The sequence below is a fragment of the Canis lupus genome, chromosome 25 (assembly GCF_003254725.2).
Source record: "Canis lupus dingo isolate Sandy chromosome 25, ASM325472v2, whole genome shotgun sequence".
NCBI lineage: Eukaryota > Metazoa > Chordata > Mammalia > Carnivora > Canidae > Canis > Canis lupus.
In genome coordinates this window covers 51,478,528-51,491,753 of record NC_064267.1, presented here as the reverse complement: position 1 = coordinate 51,491,753, position 13,226 = coordinate 51,478,528, and the positions used below count along the sequence as shown (strand labels likewise).

General features: G+C 59.7%; 1 protein-coding gene and 1 long non-coding RNA gene across 2 annotated transcripts; one reads left to right on the top strand and one right to left on the bottom strand.

The window, feature by feature from the left end:
• Positions 1-99: 99 nt before the first annotated feature.
• Positions 100-1,763, bottom strand: LOC112670044 (uncharacterized). The gene is made up of 2 exons (XR_003142744.3): positions 900-1,763; positions 100-630 (listed from the first exon to the last, which is right to left on the bottom strand). It is a non-coding gene; the product is annotated as an uncharacterized LOC112670044 (long non-coding RNA).
• A 223-nt stretch (positions 1,764-1,986) lies between these two features.
• Positions 1,987-12,593, top strand: DTYMK (deoxythymidylate kinase). The gene is made up of 5 exons (XM_025463782.3): positions 1,987-2,156; positions 2,277-2,385; positions 6,756-6,846; positions 8,764-8,961; positions 11,974-12,593. Exons 1-5 carry the CDS (start codon positions 2,027-2,029, stop codon positions 12,082-12,084), a joined length of 639 nt encoding a protein of 212 aa, XP_025319567.1. The 5' UTR covers positions 1,987-2,026; the 3' UTR covers positions 12,085-12,593.
• Positions 12,594-13,226: the final 633 nt, after the last annotated feature.

Sequence of the window (13,226 nt, the reverse complement as noted above, 5' to 3'; positions counted from 1 at the left end):
CACCCCACCACATTGTGACAATCAACATGTCACCCATCAAGAAACAGTGCTTTAGAGGAAGGCTAGGCCAGTCTAACAGAGTAACCCAATCAAAATCCAGTGGCTTAGAAAAGACAGAATTTTATTTATTGTGCAGAAGCCCCAATGTGAAGAGCCCAGGGGGCAGCAGCCACGTCCCTGGGGCCACTCAGGGGCCCAGATTCCTTCCAGCATGGGGTCTGCCCCCAGGGAGCTTTGTCGTCGTCAGTGGCTGAGGCTGAAATGCAAGGAGGGGGAGCAGTGGGCAGAGGGAGAGTTTTCTGTCTAAAGCAGCACACCCCACATCTGCTCATACGTACTTGGTGTTCAGCCACACGGCCACACAAGTGGGACGGGGAGACGTAGTAGGGCGCCCGTGCCCAGCAGACCCTTCTGGAGGTGGGTGAGGGCTGTGGACTGAATACCCCCCCAAATTCATAGGTTGAACCTGGACCCCCAACGTGACTGCATTTGCATAGGTTAACGGAGAGGAAGAGACACCAGACCTGTCCCCATCCTGCAGGGTGGGAAGACTGCAGCTGCTGGGAGCCCCTGGGCCGTGCTGTCTTGGTAGGGCGGCCGGCTAACCCAGTGAGGACTTTGATGACAGTCCTGTGAGGCGGAAGGGATGACACACGAGGAACAGGGAACAAAGGGCTCTAGTGTCTTTTTTTTTTAAATGGACAATCTCAAACGTGTAAGAGTAGGGGGCCCCTAATGGGCCCTGGGTGCCCAGCAGCCAGCTTCAACTATCAGCACCTTACAACCCTTTCTGGGTCCCCCGTCTCCAAGCACAGACACCAGAACACTGCAATTTCCTCCACCAACAGGACGTCCTTGTGCCCACCTAGGAGGCCTCCGTGGGGCTGTGCAGAGCCTACCTGCACGGCTCCAGGTGGACTGTGCTGAACACCGGGCCTGACCTGTAACCGCCCATGCAGCAGAGCAGAAAGGGGACTGCCGGCCAGATGCAAGGGTGCTCCTGGGTCAGTGGCAGGGCCACGAGACCCGCACTGGATGGGCGTGGATGCTGGAGTCACCGGTGACCGGGAGGGACAAGCTGGAGCAGCTCAAGGGTCTACGTGAGCTTGGACATCAGCAACCAGCAGAAGTGGTTCGTGGCTGCCTGACTCTGGCCTTGGAGCCACGGGTGGAGAGGGAAGCCGGTCAGGCTGGTGCTGCGGCACCGGGGTTGGCACTGATGTAGGAGGCACGATCTGCCGGCTGGGCCTGCAGCACCTGGATACCCGGGCTCGCTGGGGCTTCGGCAGTCGGGTGCACCTGCAGCACCACCTGCGGCACCACCTGCAGCACCGCCTGCAGCACCGCCTGCACCCCCCGTCCACGAGGCTCCTCCGCGCGCAGGGGCGGCCAGGCCAGCTCGGGGCCCCCCTGCGGCCGTGGTGCGAGGCTCCGCGCGCACGCTGACCCCGGGAGGCCGGGGGACGGGCATCCTGGCCGGGCGCTGCTCCCGGGGCGGCGGGCTGCATCCGGGGGGGGGGGTTGCTGTCCGGGGCTCCCGCGGCCCAGACGGCGGGGGCGGCAGGTGCAGCGCGGGCGGCGGCCGCCTCGGGACCCGGGGAGGCTCCAGCCGAAGCTGCGTCCTCGGGGAGCCGCGGGTTCGGGTCCCGCCCCCGCCCCCGGCCCCGGCCGACGGCCCGCCCCTCCGCGCCCCGGGTCTCCGCCGGGCGGGCTCCCGGCTCCCACGGCCCCGCAGCCCCGGGTTCCGGCCGCCCGCCCGCCTAGCCCGCCGCGCCCGGAAGGCCGGTCCCTGCCCGGCCGATGCCAGCCAATCCGGGCAAGGCTGGGGACCGGCAGCCAATCCCGGCGTGCGAGGCCGAGGGGGTCACTCCCGGAGCGCGCCACAGCCGTTTCCGGCCCTCGCCGCGCGCGCCGTGCCGCCCCCGCTTCAGCCAATCGGAGCGCGCGCCGCGGACGCCCGCCAATCGGAGCTCCGGGCGGCGCGGGGTCGCGGGGTCACGGCGGGCGCGGGCGGACGGGCGCGAGGATGGCGGGCGGGCGCGGGGCCCTCATCGTGCTGGAGGGCGTGGACCGCGCGGGGAAGAGCACGCAGAGCCGCCGGCTGGTGGCCGCCCTGTGCGCCGCGGGCCACCGCGCAGAGCTGCTCCGCTTCCCGGGTGGGCGCGCGCGGCGGGCGGGCGGGCGGGCGGGGTCCCGGGGCGGGCCTGGCTCCCGGGGCGTGTGCGGCCGCGTCGCAGCCCTCGGCGCTCACCCGCGTGCCCGTTCCCTCTTTGCAGAGAGATCAACGGAAATCGGGCAACTCCTGAGCTCCTACTTGGAGAAGAAGAGCGACGTGGAGGACCACTCGGTGCACCTGCTCTTCTCCGCCAACCGCTGGGAGCAAGTGTAAAGGCCGCCCCCGCCCCCCGCGCCCCGCGCCCCGCGCTGCCCCCGCCCCGCCCCCGGCCCCCTCCCCCCTCCCCCTTCCCCCCCGCGCTGCCCCCGCCCCCCGCCCCCGCCGCCGGCTCCTCGCAGGCCTCACCTCGCAGGGTAGCGTCAGGTTCCAGGGGGGCCCGCGGCCCAGGGCGTGACCCGGGAGCCCGGATCCAGGCCCGCGTCGGGCTTCCCGCATGGAGCCTGCTGCTCCCTCTGCCGGGGTCGCTGCCTCTCTCTCTGTGTCTCTCATGGATAAATAAAATCTTAAAAAAAAAAATCTGGTGAGGACTGTAGAGGTCCCCCCGCTCCGCGCCCCCAAATCTGATGTTGTCTTAGATTAGGGAGTTATATTTGTTTCCGTGGATAAACTGATGTGGGCACATTTTTTTTTTTTTAAGATTTTGTTTATTTGAGAGGAAAGAGGAGAGGTGCGAGCAGGGGGCGGGACAGGGATGAGCTGACAGTGCTGAGCACCAGGGAGCCCGAGGGCTCAATCCCGTGACCTGAGCCACCAGGCGCCCCGTGTTGACAGCCTGTTAACCGAAGCTCACAATCCACCTTAACACGCCCCTTCTGTTCTACGTCTTCTTACTGCTGCTGCTTCCCTTGACGTTTAACTTGATCAAGTGCCTGTGCTGTTTGCCTCTAGATGCTTTTGTTTCCGTTTATATACACACGACAGTGGAGTGTTTTTTGTTTTTTTTTTGTAGCATAAATAAATGGGGTCGTACTTACAAAGCATGTAGGAACTGGCTGTTTCTGCCTTGCGGAGCCCTGACTCCTAGCCTGGGGTGCTTTCCAGAAAGGCTGTTGCGCAGATGCCCCCTCGTGGTTCTGCACAGTTGCAAGCAAGCCTGCACCGCTTTCCTCCAGGCCTGCACCACTTTCTTCCGGCTAAGTGTGTCTTGTTTGGAAAGGCCTTCCCACTCCCAAGTATTAGAAGAAAATGAGATCGTCTGTCTTTATGCTCTTTAGTACATCTGGAAGTTATCTACCTCATTGTTCCAATTTTGCTTTTTGAGGCTTTGTAGAAAAATAATGTAGGTGTACATAAAAATGAAAAGTAAAAGTAATGCTGACTCCACTTCTAGGGATCCTGTGCTTGCCACACAGGCCTGTGTGCTTGCCGTCCACTCCCGCTGTGACCCCTTTGGTCATTCTAGCCACTGCCATTCGGTCCGTCAGATTTGAAAGTCCTTGGGTGACAGGCCAGATGCTAGGTTCACACGTGGCACCACGACCACCAGGCACACCTGGGAACCAGTGCTCAGTAAACCTGCACTGTTGGGAAGCACCTTGTGACGAAACTGGCATTTCCTCCAGCCCTTTCGTTGTCCACCTTTTTGCTCTGCTTTATCTTAACTGTGTTGGTTGCTGGTTCCTGAAGATACTTGTCCTTTGGCATCTTTACAGTCCGGGCGCCCAGAATGTGTGGTACTCCCGTCACAGAATGGGGCCACATCCTCCTTCTCCTCCCCTATCTCTGTTGACCAAAACCCAGCGCTCTCCCAGGAGCATCTTAAACACTACTCTATGCAGGAATTTGTTCCTAGAAATGAGTGATTTCTTTACTTCTGTTAGCAATCTAGCATTTCTCCTCTACTTTTGTTTGTTTTTAAAGATTTTATTTATTCATCAGAGACAGGCAGAAGGAGAAGCAGGCTCCATGCAGAGAGCCGGAGGCGGGACTCGATCCCGGGACCCCAGGGTCACCACCTAGACCTAAGGGGGCGCTAAACCGCTGAGCCACCCAGGCTGCCCACGTCTACCTATTTTTTTTTTTTAATTTTTATTTATGATAGTCACACACACAGAGAGAGAGAGAGAGGCAGAGACACAGGCAGAGGGAGAAGCAGGCTCCATGCACCGGGAGCCCGACGTGGGATTCGATCCCGGGTCTCCAGGATCGCGCCCTGGGCCAAAGGCAGGCGCCAAACCGCTGCGCCACCCAGGGATCCCACGTCTACCTATTTTTAAGTTTTTACTTTGGAATAATTTCAGTCAACTGGAAGGAAGAGTTGCAAGAACAGTGCCGAGAATTCCTGTATGCCCCTCCAAACTTCATCTGTTACTAATACTTTGCCACATTTGTGTTATCACTTGCTTCCTAATTTAAAATTGCAGGTCATTTATTTTATAAAATTCACAGTTTATCTGATATTTCCTCACGAGTACCTCTGCGTTTGTATTTTTGGAGAAACATCATGGAAGTGACATTGGGTTGGTCCTCTTTGGGACGTTGAGCCAGGAGGGATATGATGTGGTTTGGCCATCACTGGGTTGCTGGTGAAGGGTATGCTGGCCAAGTGACTTTATGAGTAGTCAAAAGGGGAAATACTACAAAACTACATAAAATACCCACTTTCTTATTAACCCTTGATTTTTCTATTTTTATCGTTTATTAATAATCCCACCCAAAGTCTGTTGTGATTCCAAATGGTGATCTTCCTAATTCATCACTTCTACATTGTTATTAGTTGGCTTCCTATGTAAGGAAGAGCTTTCCTGCACATCCCCCCCCCCCCCCCCCCGCCCCCAGTAGTCATCCATGCGTCTGCCATCAGTAGGGACGCGGACTCACAAGTCGTTTTTTACTAGGTGGGTCATACTGTCAGTTGTTTTGATGTTTATTTTTTTAAAAGATTTTATTTAAGAGAGAGAATGAGCCGGGGGCAGATGGAAAGGGAGGATCAGACTCCCCACTGAATGTGGACCTCGATGCAGGACTTGATCCCAGGGCCCTGGGGTCATCACCTGAGCTGAATTCAGGCAGACGCTTAACAGACTCAGGACCCAGGCGCCCCACGTGTTGGCGTTTAGATCGCAGATTTGGCCTCTGGAAATCTCTTCATGTTGGTTCCTGTGTCCATTTGCTGTGTTTCCAGGCCTCATATTTTGAGAACTTTTTGATAGAATAAGATGTTAGGTTTCTCTTGTGTTTTCTCCTGCTCCCGCCCAAGAACCAGCTGCACTTTTCTGTTTAGTGGAGTATGGGGTTTAGAAACCAACGTCAGGGTACTGGGTGCTTGCCTCTAGTTGGCGTCCCTGCTCCTGGGCTCCTGCATATACGTCTGTCTTTGTGTCTATTTGTATTTGTGATAAAACTCATGCGTTCCCCCTGGTACCTGCTGATCCAAGCTGGCCCCAGTGCTCTTCCTGACGCTCGGTGCCGTCAGCTCACGCACTTCTGTAGAAGCCTGCACAGAGGTCAGTGCTGGTTGGCAGCTCTATCCTCAGACCAAGGAAGGGCACAGTGGGTGCTGTGTTCAAGGTCTCCTGGAGCAGAATTTTCCCCTGCTCGCTGTGTGTTCATTTGGGATACTGGTTCATTTGTGTATGGTTTTAGGGTTTTTTCCCGTCTGGATTTAATTTTAGTTTTCAAACACATAAAACATTAAGTGCTTCTAAGGGTCAAAGTCCTACAAAAAGGTAACTGCCTTACGGCTCCCCCCCCCCCCCCCCCGCCTCTGCCCTTCCTCTGTGGGTAACATATTCCTAGTTTTCCTCCCCAGAATTTTTTTTTTTTTTTTTTTACATAGAAGCAGAGACACATGTGATGTCCCCATTCACCAGTTTGCCGCCTTCCGCAGAGCACAGCCTGCCGCGTGTACTGGTTTGTGCTCTGCTCTCCGGACACGAGGAGATGGTTGGCCGGCTGCTAGACACCCCTCAGGCCGCACACGGCTGTGCACATGCTCTGTGTACCTGTGCCACCGATTCTCTCTCTGTGAGCTTAGGTAGTCTTCATAGCGTGGGCTGCGGGTAGTGCCGTGATGGAAGCTGCGTGTGGCTGCCGGAGCTGTGCCTCCTCCCTCCCTGCCGGTCTGGGAGCCTTTCAAGGGCACGCATAACCAACATCTTTGTCCACAGAGCACTAGTGCCACTTCCTGCTGATGTCCAGCCCTTTGTGCACATGTTCCTAAGATCTTGGGGTGGTGGCGGTTGAGCTGCCGTCACCTGGTCGAGGACATCCTTGGCCAGCCTGCCCATCCTTGTCCTTGCCCTTTGGGGTCTAGGCCGCGAGCCTCCTGCTGTCCGGCTGCACCTGCTCCTGGGTGCTCCTTCCCAGGGTAGCCTGGCCCCTCTGCACCCCTGCGCAGACACCACAGGCCCTCCTCTGTTCGTCCATCTTCACGTGATCGTGTGTGTTATGCTTCCATGGATGCGTCGTCTTCACACCCCGGTGGCATCTGCTAAAGAGAAGCTCCAGAGCTTTTCTGAACAAAAACAAGGTCATGGACTGCTGTGCTGCAATCCCTCGGCTGTGCTGCTGTGTCGTGAGTTGTGCTCCGGGCCTGCGAGGCCAGGACCGCGGCTCAGAAGTGCTCTCTGTTTTCTAGGCCGTTAATTAAGAAGAAGTTGAGCCAGGGCATCACCCTCATTGTTGACAGATACGCGTTTTCTGGTGTCGCCTTCACCAGTGCCAAGGAGGTGAGTGCGCCTGGTCCCCGGTGGGATGGCGCCCGGTGGACTCGGTGCCTTCACACGCTGCCCCTGGGAGGGTGGGGAGCCCCCTCTTTGCTTGCACGTTGGCTCTTCGTTGCTAGGAGGAGCGGGCGTTCCTGGAGCTGCGGCTTCAGAACTGTTCCCCGGCCGCTGTTAGTCACCACCCTCCGTGGGCGGGAGGGTCGCTCAGCAGGCCCCCTCCGCTCTGGTGTGGTGCTGTCTTCCTGGCCTCGCTGTTCTGTGGGTGTAATGGCGGTGGCCGCACCGCCACTTGGTTCCGCTGCTTAGACCTTGTCACGTGTAAGCCAGCAGGGAGAAGGATTGGCCCCAAGCGTGTCCCCTGCCTCCGAGCCTTTTGGTGTCCCTGCTGAGCCTCCGGATACAGCAGCAGCCCCTTCGTGAACATTTCAGTTCACGTCCCCGAAACAACTTCTTATAAACATGGTCTCGCCTCAAACCTCAGGCATTTGGCGCTGCTGTCCCTTGGTCCGCGTGCAGAGTGGCCAGTGCTGTCGCCAACCGTCTGATTTGTCTTGTGTTTTTACAGTTAGACGGAATCAGGATCCTTTAGGGGCCTATTTGACGTGTCTCTTTAAGCTCTTAAAATACAGGCTCCCACATCTCCTTTTCTCTTGTATTAAAATTTTTAAGAATCTTACTCTGGGCAGCTACTTGAGGCAGCATTGGGCTCCCATCCCGAGACACAGGGTGTCGGGCTGCCTCGTTTGGGGCAATAGCCCTTGGTGGTTCCTGCACGAGGGGTCGCAAACCGATGACCGTTCAAGTCTGCCTGTCCTCCCCCCTCTGCTGGCTGGAAGTCCTTTTTTCATTTTATTTTATTTTATTTATTTAAAAATTTTTTTTATTCACGAGAGACCCACAGAGAGGGAGAGACACAGGTAGAGGGAGAAGCGGTCTCCATGCAGGGAGCCCCACATGGGACTCGATCCTGGTATCCCGGGGTCACCCCCTGAGCTGAAGGCAGGTGCTCACCCACCGAACCCCTGGGCGTCCCACCCTTTTTTAAAAGATTTTATGGGACACTTGGTGGCTCAGGGCATGACCCTGGGGTCCCAGGAGTGAGTCCCATGTCGGGCCCCCCACAGGGAGCTGCTTCTCCCTTTGCCTGCGTCTCTGCCTCCCTCTCTGGGCCTCATGAATAAGTAAATAAATCGTGAGAGACACAGAGAGAGGCAGAGACAGCGGCAGAGGTGGGACTCGATCCCAGGACCCCGGGATCATGACCTGAGCGGAGGGCAGATGCCCAGCCACGGAGCCCCCAGGCGCCCTGGAATCCCTGAACCACACTTGCCTGGAAGCGTTGCTCACTGAGGTCCCATCTGTAAGAGGAGGACAGGACGGAGGACCGTCGTGCCGCGGCCTGGCTCCCTCATGTCCCGACGTGCTGCCGCGTGGCTGGGGGCCGTGGGCCTCGCTCCTCAGCTGCGTCTCTTCCTGGGGCCTGTGGCTCCAAGCGTATAGCTGGGTTCTAACTCTGTCGTCCGAGCAATGTGGCCCTGAGACGGGGCCTTGCTGGCCATGACCTTTGCCTCCAGAAATGACACTATTTTGAAGTTCATGGAGGTGAACTGGGCAGAAGCGTGCAGGACTGGCGCACGGCGAGCGCTCACAGTGCGTCTCCAGCGTCCCTGGCAGGGGGCTGCCCACAGGTGTGGGTTCGGGGCTGGAGCCGGGGTCCGAGCCCTGGGCCCCCGGGGCTGCACGGCACCTGGTCTTTGAATGTTTATTCCCAAAGTCCAAGCAAACCCTCTGAGGTCTCAGAAGGAAGCGCCAGCGTCTCGGACAAACGGTAGATCATTTGTTCCCTTCGTCAGGAACCGTGAAACTGAACGTCAGGCCCGTCCCACCTTCTTACTCTAACCGCTGGGCTCTCTGCCGCAGGACTTTTCCCTGGACTGGTGCAAGCAGCCGGACGTGGGCCTCCCGAAGCCGGACCTGGTGGTGTTCCTGCAGCTGCGCCTGGCGGAGGCGGCCACCCGGGGAGAGTTTGGCCGCGAGCGCTACGAGGACGGGAAGTTCCAGGAGCGGGCCCTGCGTCGCTTCCACCAGCTGATGGCAGATCAGACCGTGAACTGGAAGGTGAGGGGTCTTCCAGGGTCGCCGCCGGGGCGTCTCCTGCAGCAGATTCTGTTCCTCTGTGAGCTGTGCCCAAACCGAGCAGTTTGGTGGCCAGTGGGCGAGTTGGGGAGACTGGCCAGCTGGCCCGCACGCAGCAGCCCCCCCACGCCATCCTCACCGGGCCCGGCTGTGCTGGTCGTGGGACCCGTGACTCCCTCCTCACTTGGCCTTTGGGCTCCTCGGGGCTCTGGACCCCCACCCCCTCCATAACCTCCTCAAAAGTTGGGTTGGCTGCTTCGGGGCTCAGCCCCACCCCGGGGAGTCATTGGCCGCCTGCCTCTCCGCCCTGTCTGGCCGCATCCGGCCGCTGGGCCCGTCCTCGTTCCCCTGCGTGGGGATGAGCTCCCGTCTCCACTCCATCTCCCAGGCCCGGGCCTCACGGCCGCCACCACACCCTGCCATCTCCCTGCACTCGGCGCCCCTCAGCCCTGCTGCCTCCACCACAGGACACTTCCCAGAGGGCACCCCCAGGACCGCCCCGTGGGGCCACACCCTGGTTGCCAGGGCCCCCCTTCCGTGTGGGCAACGACAAAGGTGATTTGGTGGACGGCTGATAAGTTCCACTGCAGAGAGGGGCTACAGCCCTGCCGCCCTGTGGAGGTTTGGGGTGTCAGCTGCTGCCTGCCCCCCACCGTCCACGCTGTATCCTGGCCGCTTGCTCCCCGGGGTGGCGCTCTGGGGGCTCCGTGTTTTTAAAGTCGGGTTTCACCCGCTATCAAGCTAGAGTTCCCAGGAAACTTACCGTAAGCAAAGGGGCATAAAGCAAAGACGCAACTACCATTAAATCACATGGAAACATTTTGGAATGTTCCCAGACCCAAAAAATCACCTTTCCTAGAGTTTTGTGACATGTCTTGCTCAGAGATGCACAGAATCGATGGACACGCCGTCCACGCCGTCCTGGACGTGGCTCAGGGCTCCGGCGGCCAGACGCAGGGGAGGCGGGGGGGAGCTTGGGGTGCGCGGCCCTTCCCTGCGCTGCTCACGTCAGCGCGGAGCGCGCGTGGCTCGTCTGACACCCTGAGAAGGCATTTCTTTGCCCAGGCGGAACCGTCAGTCCGGGTTTTGTACTGATAGGTCGCATCCTACACAGAATTGCAAAGTTCCGTCCCCTTCTTGTTTTTGTCAACCCGTTCTACACGGTTTAAGCTATTTATCCTTCATTCCTAACACATTTCAAACCTCGTGAGGAACAAGTCAAGGAGGAAGGAGCGGGAGCGGGGAGGGAACAGGAAGCCAGCTCCTGCTGCTGGGGCTCGCGCCGGCCGCCCCACTCCCATTTCCATCCTGTGTTGCTCCCTTTAGCTTAAGAACATCTTTTAACCTTTCCTGTAGGGCAGGTCTCCTGGTCTAGAACTCTCAGCGTTTATTTGTCAAAAAATGAAGTTTAGGATTCTTTGAAAAAAATGTTAAGCAATTATAAAAAAAAAAAAAAGAAAAGTTACAACTCGCTAGTACAGAAAACCCTCCCCAGAGACCTTTTGAGAACGAATTAGTGCCTGACGCCCCCTCCCTGCCGTGTGCTGTCAGACGTGGGACACGAGCACGAGCCCCTCGCTACCCTCAGGTCCCCGAGCCCCGTTTGGGTTCCCCCGTGGGTCCACTGCTGTCCTTTAACGGATGACCCCGTGTACAGCCCCCTCTTGTCTCCAGCCTGTGACCTTCACGACACTGACGCTTCCGAAGGTCACAGCAGTTGGATTCTAGATGAATCCCAGGTGGACCTTGCTGGTCGCCCATGACTGGGTCCAGGCCATGCGTCTTCGGCAGGAGGCTGGGGCAGGGGTGCCAGGTTCTCACCGCATCCTGCGAGTGTAGGATTTCACTTGGCTCTACTTCAGGTGACAGTCGCTTATCTGGGCGCTGCTGATCTTGGTGTTGGGGGTTTCAGTGAGCAGACTGCCCGGCCCGGCGCCGAGGTCCCTGCACACCGGGGCGCTCACTGGCATCCGCTCCGCAGCACTTAGTGGTCTCTGGGTTCGTCCTGGACTTGCCAGCCCATCTGGCATCACCTGTCTGGGCCTCCTCGTTGCAGAGGAAGGTCTTCTCGGTCTGTGCCCAGGGCCCAGGTGCTGCTTCGTGCGGCGCCGTCGTGGCTCCCAGGCCCTCAGAGGACCAGAGACATAGTTTATGAGTGATATGCCCACGGGACAGTGGAGACCTGTGAGCGCGTGCAGTAGGCCTGTGTGCGAGGCTGCACCCGGTTCACGGAGTGCAGCAGGCGGTCCCGGAAGCCGTCGGGGGTGTCACTGCGTGGGGCCCGCGGCTGTGCAGGAGGCCATCCTGAGCCATGCTGTCCGACCTCATGCAACGGTCGTACACGCCTCTGAGGGAGTCTACACCCCAGCAGCCTCTTCCCGGTGTCCCCGGGGACTCATTGTGCCGTGCGCCCGGCCTCGGCCATGAAGCAGGGCAGCCCGAGCCCACGGAAGCTCCTGGCCTGCCCCGTCCTTGCTTTGAGCAGAGAGCCGTTTCTCAGGCAGCCGGTCCCCTTCCCCTTGGGGACCAGGGGTCCTCACGCTTCCCACGTGACGGCTCGGCACCGATCGCACCGGGGCTGGGGGGCAGCCTGCTGGGTCAGGACGAAGCGACCTTCCCAGGGAGGACAGGATTCAGACCCGGCTTGGCTTCCGGGCAGAAGCTCCGGGAGCTCCCAGCAGCATCGGGCGAGGCCTCGGGGCGGGGGCAGGCTGTCCGCACGCTGCGCGGGATCAGAGCCCTGCAGGCTGGGGCGGGAGGGTCTGATCAGGAGCGAGACTGGGTGCTTCTCCTGTGTTGGGGCAGCTCCTGTGTCGGGGCTGCAGCGGGAGCTGGACCCAGGCCAAGGGCAAAGGTCAGCAAGGTCGGGCGAAGGACCCCAAAGGTGTGCTGTGCCCTTCGGAGCCCAGCCCCGTCTGCAGCCACCGCACACATGGAGAATCGGGAAAAGCACTAACCGTCCTTTTTCTTCTGCCTCCCGGTGGGGACGGACAGATGGTCGACGCTTCCAAAAGCATCGAAGCCGTCCACAAGGAAATCCACGCCCTCTCTGTGGACACCATGCAGGCCGCTGCGCAGAGGCCACTGGGGGAGCTGTGGAAGTAGCGGGAGGCGGACGTCCAGGCGACGTGCTCGCGGCACACGCGCCGAGACCACCAGCGGCAGGTCAGGGAGCTGGGAGCCAGCGGGTGCGCTGGGGACGCCGTGCAGGCAGCGCTTCGCAGCGGTGTCCCCCCGTCCTGTCTCAGCCTGGAGACCCAATGAATCACGGCCTTCGGGGAGTTTAATGACCACCTCTAGGCAGCTTCACGGAGATGGCGATCGGTCATCATTTTCCTGAATTTCTTACAGGGGCGAATAAAAATTAATTTAAAAAGGTGCTCGAGGGGATCCCTGGGTGGCCCAGCGGTTTAGCGCCTGCCTTTGTTTTTTTTTTTTTTTTTTTTTTTTTTTTTTTAGTGCCTGCCTTTGGCCCAGGGCGTGATCCTGGAGTCCCGGGATCGAATCCCACATCGGGCTCCTGGCTTGGAGCCTGCTTCTCCCTCCTCCTGTGTCTCTGCCTCTCTCTCTCTCTCTCTCTCTGATAAATAAATAAACCTTAAAAGAAATAAAAAGGTGCTCAAGGGGGCTTGCCTCCCTCCGTCCCCACCCGCATCGGGGCTCCCGGCCGCTGCCCAGCGTCGCAGTGGCGTGCCGGCCCGTCCTGTCTCGGCACCACTGTGGTGCCGGTGGGCGCGGTTTGCCGTGTGTCCTGCCGTGACCCGCTCTGGGCCACCTGCCGACTCGTGAGGGAAGGTGCGGAGTGCTGAGGGGCGGGCGCGGGGCACCCGAGGGCAGCGGCCTCCCCGTCTGCGGCTGGGCGGGGACCTGTGAGCCCAAGGGCGGCGAGCAGGCGCCTCTGCGTGGGGCCTGGGGCAGAGCCTGTGGCGGCCACGACGTCCCGCACGGCGGGGTCCGAGCGCGTCCTCTGGTGCCCGGCCCTCAGTCCCTGTCCTTGGGTGGCCCCGCGGAAGCGTGGCCAGGGGCAGGGCTGTTCTGAGGGGCCCTCGGTCCACAGGGCACTCGGGCGGCTCCGAAGGCTCTGCTCTTCTGCACCCGGACCACGCGGCACCCCGGGCACAGACGCTATGGGGGACCGTGCACAGGGTCACCCCCCGCCCCCCTGGGACGTGCCAAGGCCGTCCTTGACCACCCTTGTGCTTTCACACGACGGAGGCCACACACCCCATGACTCCCATGACCCTGGC

What these genes read in the sequence shown, in the direction of transcription:
- DTYMK (XM_025463782.3), top strand. Translation starts at nt 2,027, where the DNA reads ATGGCGGGCGGGCGCGGGGCCCTCATCGTGCTGGAGGGCGTGGACCGC. An exon ending in CCTTCACCAGTGCCAAGGAG is followed by an intron (nt 6,847 to 8,763) that starts GTGAGTGCGCCT and finishes TCTCTGCCGCAG; the next exon opens with GACTTTTCCCTGGACTGGTG. An exon ending in ATCAGACCGTGAACTGGAAG is followed by an intron (nt 8,962 to 11,973) that starts GTGAGGGGTCTT and finishes GGGGACGGACAG; the next exon opens with ATGGTCGACGCTTCCAAAAG.